The sequence below is a fragment of the Pithys albifrons genome, chromosome 4 (assembly GCF_047495875.1).
Source record: "Pithys albifrons albifrons isolate INPA30051 chromosome 4, PitAlb_v1, whole genome shotgun sequence".
NCBI classification, from domain to species: Eukaryota; Metazoa; Chordata; class Aves; order Passeriformes; family Thamnophilidae; genus Pithys; species Pithys albifrons.
The window spans coordinates 89,103,847-89,120,930 of NC_092461.1; the positions used below are offsets into that span (position 1 = coordinate 89,103,847).

At 37.8% G+C, this 17,084-nt stretch overlaps 1 protein-coding gene across 1 annotated transcript in view; it reads left to right on the forward strand.

The window, feature by feature from the left end:
* ZNF407 (zinc finger protein 407) overlaps window positions 1-17,084 on the forward strand; it is a 352,657-nt gene that overhangs the window by 132,399 nt on the left and 203,174 nt on the right. The window contains exon 4 of the mRNA XM_071554926.1: window positions 8,194-8,268. Coding sequence (XP_071411027.1) covers window positions 8,194-8,268 — 75 coding nt within the window. The remainder of the gene's footprint in view (window positions 1-8,193; window positions 8,269-17,084) is intronic.

The window sequence follows — 17,084 nt, forward strand, 5'->3', positions numbered from 1 at the left end:
GCCATCAGGAAGAGGCTACGTCAAAAGTGACTTTTCATTCAGGAAGAACAAAGTCTTAAATATATTTGTTTGTCTCTATCAATTCTACTTCTAAGTAGAAATTCATTGAAACATCTTTATTTTGAGGTGGTCTTGTAGGCTGTTTCTTGCATGTTCAACAGGCACATACTTTGCTCCTTAGGATCACTAGGAAGCTCTGTACAAATGGTCTGCAGAAAGTCCAGTATTTCAAAACTCCTCTCAGGGCATCTAGATGTGTGATTCACCTGACTCTCCCAAAAGATTAAATCTACTTTGAAGAATCCCTCCCTTCAAATAGTAGCCTATTCATCCCACTGTTGCTATCCAGATGCAAGATAATTACACATGGAACTGATACCTACTGTGTCAAGTTCGGTATCTGAAGTCCTGATCCTGCTAGGAAATGCACTGGATCACAGGTAGGGAGACAGGCCAATGTCTGAAGAAAGTGGAAGGAATGGAAAAGGGAGGGACCAGAGTTACGGAAATGTTGGATATACAAATCATGAGAAAAGAGAATACATAAGCAGTGTCTTGGTGACAAGGTTAGTGAGCACTATTTTGGACCACAATACTTAGAGGTGTAAACTTAGGTTTAAAGCATTCCTGCAGCCTCATTTAGCATAATAAGTATGTTTTCTGGTGACGTCCTGTTTTTGGATGTTGGTGGTAATCTCTCTTTAATGCAGGGCACTCCCAGCACTGAGCATAGGGTTCCATTGCAGAATTTAGGCAATTGTGGTTGATAGCAGCACTAGAGAAAACACATTGTGAGTCTGTCTCTTTTTTTCTTTCTTTTTTTAGTACTTTGTGCGGCTGTTAGATTATCAAACACCTGTTAGAGGTGACAGTTGCAGATGCTTGATAACCAATGAAAATTAATAGAACATGTGATTCTTTTACCTTAGAAGTGATTTGGTAAGATGTATTTAGAAATATAATTACATACTGTTGCTGTCTATTGTTACCGCATAACATTCATTAACTTCTCTGAATATTGAAACAAACATTTCTTGTAGCATTACTAATTTTCTCATATATTTGTAAGGTGATTTCCTGAGAGTGAACACCTAACTTTACAGTTTTTGGCACTCTTTAGCTATTTTAAGTCTGTTCATTGAGCAAACAAAAGTAGAGTGCTGGTTTTTTACTTACAGGTATCACTTTTTATTGTCTCCCAAATCTGTAAGTTCCCAGTTCCACTTGTGGTTTCCACTCACCTTTATGTTAGTAACAGTTGTCATTGCCTGAAATTGGCTTATTCCTGCCACTGAAGGGTAATTTTTATATTTAAAATAAAACCCCACGACACAAAACCCCCAGATCGATAAAGTTCAGAATGGACCTATAGTTAACTTAGGTAAAACCTTTTTTATTTCATTTGCAAAAGAAGTAACTGCAGGTGAGGCACACAGTAGGAAACATGAATTCCCTCATGGGGGATGAAATAATATAAATATTGCCAGTATATATTCTTCTTTTGACACAGTCCTTGCAAGAAAAGACTCTATTTCTGCCCTGCATGGTTTAAATTGTAGCATGCCTCTCCTAAAAGTGGGATGGTGAGAGCACTCAACAACTTTGGATGGCTAAATCAAAGTGGAACAGTAGGGGATGCTTTCTGTTTTATTTAGTTTACTCTTCCTTTGTACCCAAGTCTCCTCTGCCAGAATATGTAAGAGGAAATACTTGTGCTTATTGCTACTATTTTACGGCCATGTGGCTAATAATTCTTTCCCATCTTGAGGAGTGCAGAGTGGTAGCAGAGAGCAACAGGAATATGTTGAGGGATGTCTCTCTCTTCTAGTTGATAGATGCAGGAATATGCAGGAACAACACAGCCGATTGATTGATGGCGTGCAACTCATCCATAATGATCTGTCTGATATAGCAGTAAATTATTCTTGAGATTGATGCAGGTCATTGAACAGCACATTGACAATCCTGTTGTCTGTCATTCTGTTGAAAGCAAGGCAGGAACAGTAGCTGCTGGGATACTCAAGTCTGCCTTGGGTGCAAGCTGAGTACAGGTGTTCCATTAATACAAGTTGGTTTTATTTTTTTCCCCTTGGGCGGCTCGTTTTCAGTGCTAGTTTGTTACAGGTAACAGTAAAAATGAGAAGAGGTATTTTTAGAAGAAAGGTTGTAGTCAGTTGCAATGATGATTTCATAAAAGTCAATTGAAAATGTTGGAGTTTGAACTTCACTACCAGAAATTTCTGATGGAAAAATTGAAAAATTAATAAATAATTGAGAAACACTTGATTGTTGCATGGAAAATGAAAAAAAAATCCAACAACAGAAAACCCCAACACCCTAAATAACCCCAAATCTATCCTTCAAACTTAGGCAGAAAGGCTAATACATCTCAGAAATTCAACAGTTACGTTAATCTTTAGGTTTCATGAACTACCATGATATCTTCCTATGGTACTCTGGTTTTTACCTTGTGAATACTGGCAAAGTTGACCTCATTTAACTCTGTTTCTCTTCTCAAGAGTGAAAGGTTGAGTTTTCCAGTCTGCTGAATTGCTTGCTCTTGAAGGTGAGGATGTATGCATTTTGCTTTCCAGTGTAATTACCAGTGTTAGTGAGGGTGGAGCACAAAATAGCCATTTTCTTCTTTAACACATGGGGTCAGCAGGGAGTACAAGTCACTGTGTCACAGCACTCTCAACGTCACAGACTGAGTGATCACACATGACTCATGACTTGTTAACCTTTTGAAAGGTTATTGATTTTTTTTTTGACTTAAGAAAAGTAACCATAACTCTCATTTGGAAGTAATAGGACCTGCTTCATTTGGCTGGTAAATGAGTCCTGTGCAGGGATCTAGGCTTGACATCCTGTCAGAGAGGGCATAAAGTTTTTCAGATATTTGGATGTTTTCCACACTAGACTTCACCCTGCCAGATATTTACTTGAACCTGACATCTTGTCACAAAGGGCATGAAGCCTTTCACACTACTGGATATCTTCCACACCAGACTCTGCCCTGCCAGATACTTTCTTGTAAATTGAGTCCCTTGCGCGCAGTCATGCAAGAGAGTTATCAACACCCCAGTCTGGACCCTTCAGCATCAGCAAACATCCACAAATGATGGACTTGAAGAAATTCAGACTTTTGATGCATGGGAAGAAAGATTACTTGTTCACAGAAAACCCTTGCTTTCTGGACGGGTCTGCATTTTCCTTTATCCTCTTGTTGCTGAAGTTAACCTGCTGAATACAAAATCCTGATGGAGTGATGAGATTTGAGTAGTAACTTTCTGTATAGTTTGGAGAATTTAAAAACTGAAGTTTTTAAAGTTTTTATAGACTGGTTTTGTGCTAAGTGCTGATTTGAATATATGAAGTTCTACTTTTATGGGTAGACCATGTACAACTGAAGTGCATGCAAAAAACTATAATTACATATACAAGTTTTATTGAGCATGCTGAAATACATGCGAGTCATGATATTCCTTGAGAAAATGCACCATTTCTTTCTCTTACTAGTTGCAACCCATGTTGACATGACTCCATGTGAACCACATATTTAACTACAAACAAGTAGGATTTGCAGTAAAGAATAAGAAAATTTCATTGAGGTAGTAAGAGTCCATATTGTTATTTACTTGCCTGAATGTACCCAAGTCCCCCTTCTTGGCACAATCCGTGAAGCTTGCCTGGATTTTCTGGTTTCTTGCCTTAGGTGAAGATACAAAGACAAAAAAATTCAAGCACAGATCCTGGGTGCAGACAAGATTGTGTATTATTTCATTGTAATCTGTGATGGTGGATAAAAGTTTGAAATCCTTTTCCTTATTATTCCTTAAATCTGTCAGATCTCTCAGATGATTTGTCCAAAATGGTAAACTTCTGTCTTCTCTGTGTTCATAAGATTTATGCTAAAACCAAGCACGAAATAATAATAATTGTAAAACAATAGCATTCTATTCTGCTTTTCTTGGTTTTGCTGGTGGAATTGATATATAATTTTTTTAAAGGGTCTCGTACAGCTTTTTAAAACATCTTGTGTACTTAGGTCATGCAGTAGCTTACCTGTACTCTCAGAATTAAATTTGTGTATAAAGAGGTTTTGGACAGTTTAAAGGAGATGTAAAGGATACTGAGAATATGAATAAAGGGTAGATATTCATTGTTATTCTCCTGGACTTTTCTGCTGTCATTGAACGTTGTTGTCTGTAAGATAAATTCTCCGCAAGCAGTTGCAGAGAGCAATGTATCCACTGAGAAGTGATTTAAAATTGCTCTTCAACTGCTGGATACCTTGTTTGTAGAGTTCCACAAAAATAAATTCTCATGCTGGTCCTCCTCAGCAGTTCTGTGCAGTTACAAGATGACTGGTCTGCCGACATGGCTTCAAGTGATTTTCTGGTAGAGGTAAGATGTTGCTGCTTCCTTGGAACTAGGCCAAGGCTGAGCACTTGATAAACACTCAGGAGAGAACAGATTTCATGACTTTATGGGCCAGACTGTTTGTTTTGCTTTATCTGTGTGTGTTGTTTTGTTTTGTTTTTAAACTGGGTTTTTCACTAACACAATCATGTACTTATTAAAAACGAAAGAGCTGTTATGTATTCAAAACATAATAAAACTTAGAATCTTTTGCCCTCTTGTACAAGATACTTCACAGAGCACAGTTCTTTTGCAGCAGAGAAAATGAGAGAGCAGACAATACATGACAGATTATTCATATTCCTTGGGTACTGTGATGATAACCATTGTACATGCTGAAAAATTGGTATTACACTAGAATAAAAAGTGGACGTAAGGATTGTGCAAAATGTTTCTTTAGGCCCAGAATTAGAAGTCCCTTTGTTTCTTTTGTACTTTAAAATGTACTTTTATAACTGAAGACAAGTCTGTAGAGGGTTCTAAATCAGTTACAGACATTCTGAGAGTGAGTCCAAGTACTGTTTGAAGATTGCCATGGAATATGAGTGATCACTTTCCTACAAAGCCACAACTCTTGTAAACTGAAAACAGAATATTCTGCAAACTTATTTTAGGAAAGGTGGTCATATATTTATGATTTAAACTTATTTTTATTTATAGTTTGTGTGCAAAAAATTCCCTGCAGGGAGTGTGGATGCTATTCTAAAGCTCTATGTAATTTTTCAACTTTTCTTTAATTTAGCCTGGAGTTTGAACATGAAGTATATAAGCTGAGGATGTTGCTGGTTTGGAGCCAGGATAGCTTAAAACCACTAAAAAAGTTAACCCAACATAATGCTACTGCAAACAAATGAAATCCTACCACTTACCTTTTACCACGTTTAAGAGGAGGCTTCTAGGAGCAGTTTTCCTAACAAATGGAGGGAGCTCCCAGTGACCATGACTTAGATGTATAGACTAGACATATCTGCATTTCAAGACCTGACCCTCAGGAGATCAGTTGGCCTTCTCGTCTTCCTGCGGGTTGAGGATGAGTTTGTCCAGATCAAAGTTTGTAAAACTGGTTCCAGGCCTCTCGTCTGGCTTGGTTTGCATGTATTGGAAACATGAGTGTGACAATTACAATTTTTCCTACTCCCTTTTGATGTGTTCCTGAAACTAGTTAGTTTTTAGCATTTGATTATTTCTATTTCCTCTAGAATTAAAACCAAGAAATGTCAACTTCAGTGACGCCTGAATTGGTGCTTACTGTAGCTGATGGAAAGACTGCCTTTGATTTGAAGATGTATCAGTGCAATCTATCTTGAAGGCATTCACTCCTTGAGTCCTTATGCATGCCAGTCAAACTTCCCTAAAGATTCATTTAAAAAGCCAAGGCTAAGTCATGTCTGTCAGTTCAATTCTACAATATCTTAGGAATAACTGATTTACCTCAGCAGAGGTAAATGACATGGATAAACCCATTATATTTTGACTACTAAAACAGTAATTGCTTGGAAACACAGAGTTGCTGAAATATTGTTGTGTTTGTTTGTAAAGCCAGAAAACACTGCTACCACCTCTCTGAAAAGCACCTGCAGGATTGAATAAACAAAAACAAATAGTTCCCACTTATTTTTTGTGGGGTTTTTTTGTTTGTTTCTTTGGTTTTTGTTTTTTATTTTGTTGTGGTTTTTAATGGGTTGTTGTCAAACTCAGCATCCAAACAAGGTTGCTTTGACTTTGACTTGTTTCAATAAGGGCTGTCTCTGTTGGTAATATTTTCTCATCTAGTTCTTAATTTCTTATGAAAATAACAGCTTTGCTTTTATTTTTAAGGCCTAATTCTGTAAGGTGGAGAGCTGCTCCTGAGCTATGCTGAGTGCTCCTGACTTGCATTCTGCACTCCTCATATGTCTTAAGTCTTCAAGCTTTACATTAAAGCTTAAAACGTTTGTAGATTCTGAGACACTTTCTGAGTCAGGATTCATTTTATCTGTGCTGTGTAACAGCAGCAAAATGCTTACTAGAACTTAGATACAACAGAGAGGAGGCAGCTAATGCAAGATTAATTGCTCCATGTTATTAACAAGGCCTTTGTCTTTGATTTTGCAGCAAGGTATGTCTGTGTGTACCCCCTGAAGTTGTGCGGTAAATGAAATGTTCAGCCTTTGTTTGGAAGCATCAAGTACACAGCCTCAGAAAACAAAACCCACTTCCCTACATATACTATGTAGCTGGTCATGATCTTTATATTCCATGTAAATAGCAAAGTATCCCTTTACAGTTTCGATTGCATATTGCCCTTTCCCAATAATATTGTTGAGTTTATTTTTCCTTTAGAGAAGATAATGGAAGTTTGTGACAGGAAATGCAAGTATTACTAAGTGAAAATGTGTTTGGTACCTTTCATGGCTGTGTGGAGTATTATTTCTGTCAAAAAGCAAGGGCAGTGCATTTTGAATGTCTTATGCTGTTATTAGAATACAATGGGTTATTTTGTTACAATTATTTTCCCTATGTACAGTAATTCTGATGACACTTGCGTAGTAATGATGGTAATGATGTAATAGATTATTCACAGTAGTAAGGGTTATGATGCCATATTTAAAAATTGTGTAGGGAAAAGTATTGAAGATACTTTTTAAATTCTTTTTTGTAAAAAATAAGGAAATTGCTATCATTTAAAGAAGACTGTATTAAATTCTTACACCTTAAGGGATGCATAAGAGAGATTCGCTGTAATAATGTGCAAGTGCCCAAAGTAGATGAGACACAGAGAAGCTACATTAACATAATTGTAAAGGAAAAGTACTGTGTCTTGGCTTTTGTGGCTCTTATACCCCATAGTGCTAGTGTTTTACAGTCTTTCCATTGTCCATTACTGCAAACATGTCCAGATGAATTCAGCGTTTAATGTTAAAAATCTTATAACATGCCAGTTTGATTTGTAGCCCTTCATATCATGGAATGCTAATTAAAATCATATTTTTGCATATGTCATGCCTTTCATGTACATATGCAAATAGAGTCTATTGCCTTTCAGCTATTAGTAATTAACTTTATGAAGGACAGCTGTAATACATAATTAACAAAAATGTTTGCAAGCCCTTTTCACACTGAAAGTTGCAGCAGTAAAATTTTTGCTTATCGAGAGAACCATTTTAGTTTAAAGCTTCAGTCTGATATCTAAATTGTTTGAAGCAGTCATGTGACATAATTAAATTGATGTTATGGTCTTATCAGCAGAAGAATGGTACTTGATAGGCTCCTATCTGTTTCATTATGAATGCTGCCAAAATTAAAGCAAATTATCTGTGTTTGGTAGAAAAATAATGCCAGGTACTATGTATTTTGTTGCTGCTGTTGGTGTTTTGAAAAATGTCTTGCTGATTTGAAAAGATTCCTGCTCATGGTGTATTCATTAACATGTGCTTCACCTTTTTTACCCTTTTTTTCCACAAGGCTATAAAATAAGTAAGGCTATTAATTTGTTTCTATGTATATCCCTTTAAATAATTAATGCAATGAAGTTTGACCTGCACAAACAGTGATTATAGCATCTGATCTTGCTGTATTTTCATGTTGCTAATTAAAAACAGTGGAACTACTTGTATGAAGAAGGGGTACAGGATGGGCCCATTAGGTTTAAAAAAATTCAAAGCTGTAGCTAAAACTTAGTTTATAACATGAGAAAATGTTATTTAGGTAAAATATACTTATTACCAATAAAATGTGCAAGATGTTCTAATTAAAAAAATAATCTTCCTGGGTTTTCCATTTGTTTGGCAGGGTGGCATTTGTGATGAAGAAGCATTTGAATACTCATTTACTGGGCAAGCATGGAGTTGGCACACCCAAAGAAAGGTAAACTACTTTAAAATTCACCTTCATTTTATCTTATACAGCATGTGAAGGCCTTTTCTGGAATATTTATCTTACCCACAATGAAGTCATCTGGATTTTTACCTCAATTCCAAGGGAGTCTGTAGAATAAAATTCTAGTAAAAAGTGTGGGATTTGCACCTTTTGGGTCATCCTTCTGACAGGTGATACTATTTTCTCAAAAATTCTGTAGATTCCAATGTACCTCTGAGTACAAACCAAAATATTCTTCTTTTTTTTTTAATTTTTCTTGCTGACCTTGATGCTCATAGGTTTATAGCATCACTTTTGAAGATTGATGTTGATCACTGAGGTCAAAGTCACAGAGGAATCAAAAGAAGAGTTTCCTAGATGTTCTTGGGCAGGAAGGGAGATTTTGTGTTTTGACTGGTTTTAAAATGAATTAGTTTACTTTTCAGTCTGTGTACAGTTACTTATTCTCAACCTTTGTTTGCAAGCAGGTTGTTTTTCTGTGGTTTAAAATATAACTGTGTTTTACAAACTAAATGGCACTGTGTTTGCAGATAAACAGATTTCACTTCAGATTTATTGGGCACATTGTGGCATAGCTATTGCTATTTCATTGAATTTTTGGGGCAACTAGAAAATTGATGTGTTTTGGATAACCAAAAGATCTCATATTCTCTTTCAGTCTGGGTAGATGTAGGGGTTCATTGCTGGATACTTGGGAGTTTCAAGTATTACTGCCTTGTAACTCATTCTTCTGGTGTAGGCTTTCATAAATAAAGAGTATTTTCTAGGTTTGATGTAAAAGAAGAGGAAAATAAATGACAGGTAGGAGATATAGCAAATATGCAAAAGCTCTTTCTGGGTTATGTTCATTTCTTCTTAGAGACACTGGAAAATAGTAGTGGATTAGACCATTCCCTCACAAGTTCATCACAGTTTAATCACTGAGGGACCCAAGAGTAGTTTTAAATTAACACAACTTATACACCTTAGTTTGAATAAGCACCATTTTAAATGGTGCTTATATTTTTAATGAGATTTCCTCTATGAAGTGCTTAATCAGAATTTCCTTAACATGTGATTATTTAAAGAGTTTTGAGATATTGTATTCAATCTGAAATACAGAATGATGCATTGAAACAGCAATTACAATGTCATCAAAGCAGATACCATAGTAAAGTTTATGTTGTCCTAGCACAACATTTACAAAAAATGTTTTGCTGTGGTGGGTTTCTTTTGTAACTGGAAGCATTTAATACTAATATTTTCTTTTACAAAGGGATACTTACTGTACAGTCATCATAAATACAACACAGAGATAGCTTGTGTTACCCTAGTGAATATGTGCACAATAAGGGATACATACAATAGATTTCCAAATATAGTATCTTAGCCTGAGAGGCATATTTTTAGTGATCATCATCTTGAAATGAATTCCCAAACAAGCAGAATGCTACAAACTAAATTGGTTGTTGTTGGCTTTTGTTTGCGTGTTTGTTCTGAAAGCCTTGTGGCTGTTTCCGTTTTCCGTTTCTTCCTGTAGTCCTTCAAGGCTTTCTGGCTGGCCCAGCACGTGGCATGAGAAGGAGGGAGGTGGCTGGTTCACAGCCCTGGAGGAGCAGAGGAGCCCCACTAAGGCTGCCACCTCCCTGCCCTGTCTGCGAGTGAGGGCTGGGCAGCTTTGCCCCCAGCCCAGCATAAGGAAGCGATATTTGGGTGACTTCATACCCTCTTCTTTTGCTATTTCTTCCTCCATCTTTTGAGTATTTCTTATTCACAAAACCTTTTTAGGTGGCACTTCAGCTTAATGTAGAGCAGCATCAAACAGCAGTGGCAGAGCTTCAACAACATTATAAATTTCAAGTAGCAGTCACTCGCTGGTGATGGGGGATATTTAAGCCACGTGATCTAATGCAGTAAAAACCAAACCACTGTTGCTTTCCTTTCCTATTATGAGAGAGTTTGATGCCTTTTAATGGCTTTAGGAACCAAAGAAATCCTTCTTCAGCACGTTAAACCATCACTTAGGGTATAAAGATATTATAAATTAAGTTACATAGTTTTCTTACCTATGTAAAACATTAATGCCTTGATTATAATTTTGCAAGCTTGCTATTTTTTAATTTCTCTAGGACAATATAATCAGTTTATTCTTTATGTTTTGAATTTGATTCTGCCCTCTGATACACTGCATATTATAGCAAATACTAATAGAAGCTAGCTAAATAGGCTGTGACAATTAAATTAATAATGCATTTTATTTGCAAGTGTTTAGTCTTCATGGTTTGACTGATATATGCAAAGATGGTAATTTATTAAAAGTAAATTCATGTAATTGTACTACAGAATTTGATGGACCAAAAAAAGTTGTCAGCATGACTATCATCAAAAACAGAAAATTGAAAAGAAGTTCAAAAGGGTGCTTGAAAAAACAGGTATAACCCATACACCCAGAGAAATGGAAGCCCTTTTAGTAAACTTCTCAGAATGGAATTTCTGGTGGCAGCATTGAGAGATAGTTCTGAGAGGGAGAGAAAAATTGCATTTACAATTTAGTAAGCAGTACTTAACTAGTGCACCTTGCTCTCTCTAGCCTTCCATAAGCATTGCTTTTTTATGCGCAGAAGAGAGGGGTTATGTAGGCAGTGGAAATGTTTTTTTTGTGCAAATCTAGAAAACAAGTGTAATTCATAGGAAGGTTGCTACTAATACATATTTTGTTTTGATGTTTTCCTTTTGTTTTTTAAGACAAAATTGACTTTAGGCCAAGATACCGTGTAGAAAATCACATAAGTTTTTTAAAAATAGCTTTGTAGTAAAATGTCTGCACATTTCAGACACAAAAACCCCTACTGCCTAGTCCATTGTGATCATTACCATTTAATAGCTAACTCAGAAGTGGAATGTTTTAACAGAAAAAAATTCCTCTAAGGTATATTTTCCTGTTATTGGAACTGTGATACTGATTTATTGTCAACTTGAATGTGTCTCAAAACTGGCATGTTATCTGCTAAGTCCAAGGCCAGTACATATTTGGTACTTCAGTGTCAGTAATCTTCAGGGGACCTATAACTATATCTTATTGGCAGGATAAATCTTTGGCTACACCTTTACTGTGTCTAGGAGACATTGTGGTTGAGGACAAGGTGAATGCATCAGTAATGTTAATGGTGCCAAGTTCTAATTTCTGTACATTGTTATGTTACTTGTGTGGAAATTGTGGCAAAACATGGAACAAACGTGTTTCACTATTAAGTATAAGATATATACGGCCACACACATGAAAATATAAACAAGAAAATAAAGATAAATTCACTACGTCTTTCACTAGTGAGACTGAATTTTGCCACTATTAGGTACAACTCTGGATTTAGTAATTTTTCATAAGAAAAACACATTTAACTATTCTTTGGAGATTCTTTTAGGGACACCATTAGAAGTGTTCATATGCCTTTTATATTATATGATACTTTCTTAGCTAGAGTTCTGTCTGATACATCTGTTTAAATAGGGGATTTTTTTACCTAAAAAAAGGCCATAGTAGTTGTTAATTACCTCATCTTCCTTGTTAATTTTAAATCATGAGTTACCTCTGAAATAACTTTTTGCGTATGAGAAATCTCACTGAGTCGAATAGGGTCATTCATATATATAAGTTACTCAAAGCCCAAACACTTGCTGAATGGAGATATCTGTTACAAAACAATTTCTGTAAACATCATTAAAACTATATTTGGTTTTGGTTGTTAGGGCTTTTTTTGTGCTTTAAAAATGGGGTCAGTGTTACAGTGCTAGTAAGATCATGATTTTCAAGTGATCTTGATGGATTGAAAAACCTGTGTAGTAATTTCAGCTTGAGAGCAAGGGCTATAAGTAAATACTTATTACTATGTAGTAGCAACTTAAATATATTTGAGATGATTTTTGACATAATGTTGAAATATAGCACACTTCTAAAACGTGTGTATTTTTTACACAACTGCTTTAAAGTAAAAAGAGAAACTTCCTAGGTGCTGGTTGTTTAATGTGCTTGTATAAGTCCATCTACTAGCATGTGTAATATAAAGATCATAAAATATACAGGAGTGTATGATTTGTCAGTGGAAGGGATTGTTGAGGACTGAAAGAGAAGTAGCTAGGAAAAATGAATGGCGGTTTGCTGTTCTGTATATTATCTAGAAAACTGTCTTGAAATCAATTGTTCTATCCTGATACCTCAATTTTGAATGTAAAAGTAGAAGTGGATGAAATCTATCATTACAATCCTCTTTTATTTAATGGACCTCTTAATCCTTCTTTTAAAGCATTTTTCTTTCTTTGAGTAGGGAAATTTGTGATAGTAACTATTTGATATGCCTGGTTTGGATATCCTGAACCTGCAAAGTAAAAGGATCCAGTTGATGTGACAGCAGATTTTTGGTAAACAAGTAGCAAAAGTCAAAAAAGTGATGTGCCATCCATTCATATATGTATGCAATCATTTTGTAATATCTTGCTGATGTTCCAAAGGAATGAGTTCTGTAAGTGACTGATTTACAGAAAGATTTCTAGGTAGTGACATTGTCAGTACATACGAGCACACTGGAGGAGAGGCTACCTGTAATACCAGAGGGTAGTGTGCTGAGTCTTGCCTTCAAGCTTTGTCATCACCTTTTACTGCTTCTTGAAAAGAAGTTTGGACTTTTCACCACCTGAAGCCTAACATTACAAGGTTAACTGCATAGGAATGAAAAACTTTACTTAATTGATTATTTCCTGCTTTTGGTTAAAGAAGGGTCTTAGAGAGTTGTCTAATTACTCTTCGGAAAAAGCTTAAGGAAAGAAACAGCTAAACAGCTTTTTCTTGAAGTATTTACTAATTGGAAGTCGGAGAGAGAGAGCAGGTTGTGTTTTAGCATTGGTTGGGAGCTAAAGTTTTACCCAAGCTATATGTTAAGCATTCAATGCTGTGGTACCTTACTTGACCTTCCAAAGCTATGCTGTTTTCGTGTGTGAGTGCAGGTACAGACTCCCCAGTCTCTCCTTGCCTCAGTGCTTTTCTCTCTGCAGCTCCCCCGAGGAACATAAGGAAGCCATTGGGGTTACTCAGGTACTAGAACTAGAAGATGTGCTGAAAAGTCACAGCTTTCCTCATGGCTTGTTGTCTGTACACGCATCATATGTGTTTGCTTTGCCACAAAGAAATAAAAAATAGGCAGCCATTTATAGTTTTGAAGACTATTTTCACAAAGACAAGTGATGAATTCAGCGTCTTTACAGAAAGAAAAGTAACAACTGAAGGACTGCAAAATAATGAAGTTATTTTACTATTACTCAGTATTTCTTCTTCCTGTAAAATCCTGGCAGTCTTAGAGTTTGGTTCAAAAGGAAGTGCAATCTGAAGTAAGTTTATTCTAGTTGTCAGGTATGTGAGATGTTTTGGACATTTCTGTAGTCAGCATCAGTTTTCCTGTTGTGAAGGTTTAGCTGCTATGGATAGAAGACAGAGGAAGTGCCTAATGGGATTCATGCTGCCCAAATGAGCACCTCTGGTTAATTTTAAGCATCATAACAAGCTATAAATGATCTCACGTTCATAAACAACCAAGTACTGTCTGGAGCATAAGTTATTAGTTTCATTAGCAAGTGTATGCTAACATTGTCTGTGAATCTCTGGAAGGCACTATGGATAGTTGCTGAAAGCTGCAGCATTTTTTCCAAGTTTGTTTCCAAGGAAAATACAGTTCCTTGTTGCATGCCATCACCCATAAAATAGTAAGCTGCAAACTGATCCCTCCTCTATTGCAGTCAGCTGAAAGTAAGTTATTCCAGTCATACGTCCCAGTGTGCTGGTTCCACTGCATGAGTCAACCATGAAGGCCAAGAGGGTAAGGATTAGAATGGCAATATATCTCTAGATCCCTTTTTACCTGCGCAGAACTGAAAGCAAGAGACCTGTCCTGACATTTATGCAGAGTACATTACACTACTTTGAATATGTGCGGGGTTGTACCTTGTGACATTTATGGATGTGAACTGTTCCATGTCTCGGGTGGTATCGTGACTCTTAGCTTTGATCTTCTATAAAATACAACACAAATATTTATTGAGTACATTGTAAAGGAAATGGAAACATAATCTCTTGACCGTGCTGCAATGAAATATTTTCCATGTATTTTGAGGATTCATGAGTAGTATTTTGTAAAGTTTGGAAATGAAAACAGAAATACTGTGGCAAATGTTGTGTAAGACTGATGGTAAAATCTTAGCTTCTACTTTTGAAGCACGCACTTCACTTCACAATACTTCCATCAAGTTATAATGCCATCAGAACTATTTTTCTTCAGCCGAAGCAGTTGCAAAATCTATTAAGTAAGAACATTTATTTGTCCAGGTTTGCTTAAGTTTCATCACCTCAAAGTGGAAATCAAAAGCTGGAAAAACTTGGTCTGGAGTTGAACAGTACGACAAACATAATTCTAAATTCACCCCCACAGTGCTGCAATGTTTAAAAAAAAATACTGAGATTTAAGTAGTAGAAGTGTGGAGGTCTTGCTGTATTTTAAAGACAATCTTCTGCATTATGAGCCTGCACAGTGTGGTCTGCACTGATCTGTGGTGAGTACAATCGTAGGACAGCCCAGGCTAGAAGGGGACTCCAAAGATCATCTGGTCAAACCTTTAGTGGGAAGGAGAGCATAGAGAATGTCTTCTAGCACTCTATCCAATCACATATTTGAAAATTTCCAGTGATGGGAGCTCTGCAGCATCCCTGGGGAGGTTGTTCCAGTGAATGATTGTTCTTAAATTTTTTTTTATGTTGAGATGAAACCTTTCCCAGTGCAACTTGTACCTTTTGCCCCTTGTCTTCTCTGCATGTGTCCTTGTTAATAGAGAGCCTCTGTCTTCCTTGTGTCAGCCCTTTAAGTCCTGGAATATCATGATGAGGTCCCACTGAACCTTTTCTTCTCCAAGGTGGTAGGTGGTGGACCAAAAGCTTGCTGTTCTAGCTTGGCTTTTAGGGACAGGTTGTTCTATGCAGAAATTGTTGCTGCTGTCTGTTGAGAGTATATTTGGTAAGGAAAGAGTAACAATAGCATAATACATCTTTAAACACCTTTTGATCCTGGAAGATGAATATTACTGTTCTGTGTTTAGGCTTACAATAAAAAAGTACATAATCTTTATATTTCAGTATAAATTTGCTTTTATAAAGAGTAGTAATTGTGAGACTTCCTACAAAACTATCAGTTTCATACCCTCTCTTGGTATCATAGAATTACTTGAGTTTGAAGGGACCGTAAATACCATCTAGTTCCAACCCCCCTGCCATGGGCAGGTGTCTTGGTTTGAGATAAGCAACTGCCAACCCCCCCAAGCACAGAGAGAAAAGCCTCCCTCCTAACACCAGGGAAAGGGAGGAAAAGAGAGGGGAAAGAAAAAAAACACTTCAAACTGCATTTATACTAAATCTACATATATTTTTCACAGAAAGAAAGAGACAATTAGAAGAGAGTACAAATATACACTCACACAAGTCTACAACAACAAGTTCCCCACGTCAACTTCTTAACAAACACACAAATTCTACTGTCCTAACTACACATTACTTAAGAAGAAGCTTATTCCCCAGGGAGACAAACCCAAGCAGAAAGGAGAGACCCAGAACAACACATTTTACTTTCCTGAGGTACCCTGTGAGCCAGTGGTGGGCCTGGTCCTCTCCATCCCCCCTGGGACAGCATCGTGCGTCCTCTCCAGAGGAGGGCTGAGAAGCGACTGACTAAACCACTCCCACACGGGTTCCTACTTCCCTGGAGATGATGTCATAATGTGGTATGGAATACAAAATTACTGGCTACAAGAGGTCAGCTGTTAGCTCAGCCCAGCTCAAGTCAGCTGACAGCTTCGGCCCAGTCCAAACTCCAGAGCCCAAATCTAGGCCCACCTAGGTGAACCCATAACATTCTCCACCCCTTATTCCATACCATATTATGTCACTCATATCTTAGGTTCTCATGCTTAAACACTCTTTATTTTTCCAGGGCTGTTTCCCACCCCTCCATAATGTGGCTAAGAGTCCATTAGGATGGGGTAGATATTTCTGATGGGAACAAAGCAGGTCAACTCAGGTTATCTTATCTGATGGTTCATGTCTTTCACTAGGGTTACCATCCTCTCTTTAGGAGTCTCTAGTTTCCCACTGGGGTTAAAATAGTGTTCACAGTCAGATCCACCCCTTGGCCTCATCCACCTACAGGTGGTCTGAGGCATCATAAGCCCATCGAGCCAGGAACAACGCTCCCCCAGCCAGTCCAGGGTGTGATGTTCTTCATCGGCTCGGCTCTTGGGCACATCAACACTCACACGACGGGTTTTCAAAGATTCAACTCAAATGGCAGTGTCCCACCACACATCAACAGCTTACGCAGGCTTCTCTTCATGTCTTTTTCCTCGGTCACACAGAAGTACTACAGTTCACCATGTGACCCATCCCCCTTAGCAGCAGTCCTAACAGCTTTGGCAGCCTCGAAAGCAGCCCCGACAGCAGCACAAGCAAGCAGCAGAGGCAGGAGCAGCCCTGGCGGCCTGCCAGCCCTGGCTTGCTTGCAGCCCTGGCTCGGCTCGCGGCCTCTCACGGCTCGCGGCCTCTCACGGCTCGCGGCCTCTCACGGCTCGCGGCCTCTCAAGGCTCGCGGCCTCTCATGGCTCACAGCCTCTCACGGCTCACGGCCTCTCACGGCTCACGGCCTCTCATGGCTTGCAGCCTCTCACGGCTCACAGCCTCTCGCGGCTCGCAGCCTCCCCCGGCTCGCTCGCAGCCCTGGCGGCAGCCCCGCCAGCGACAG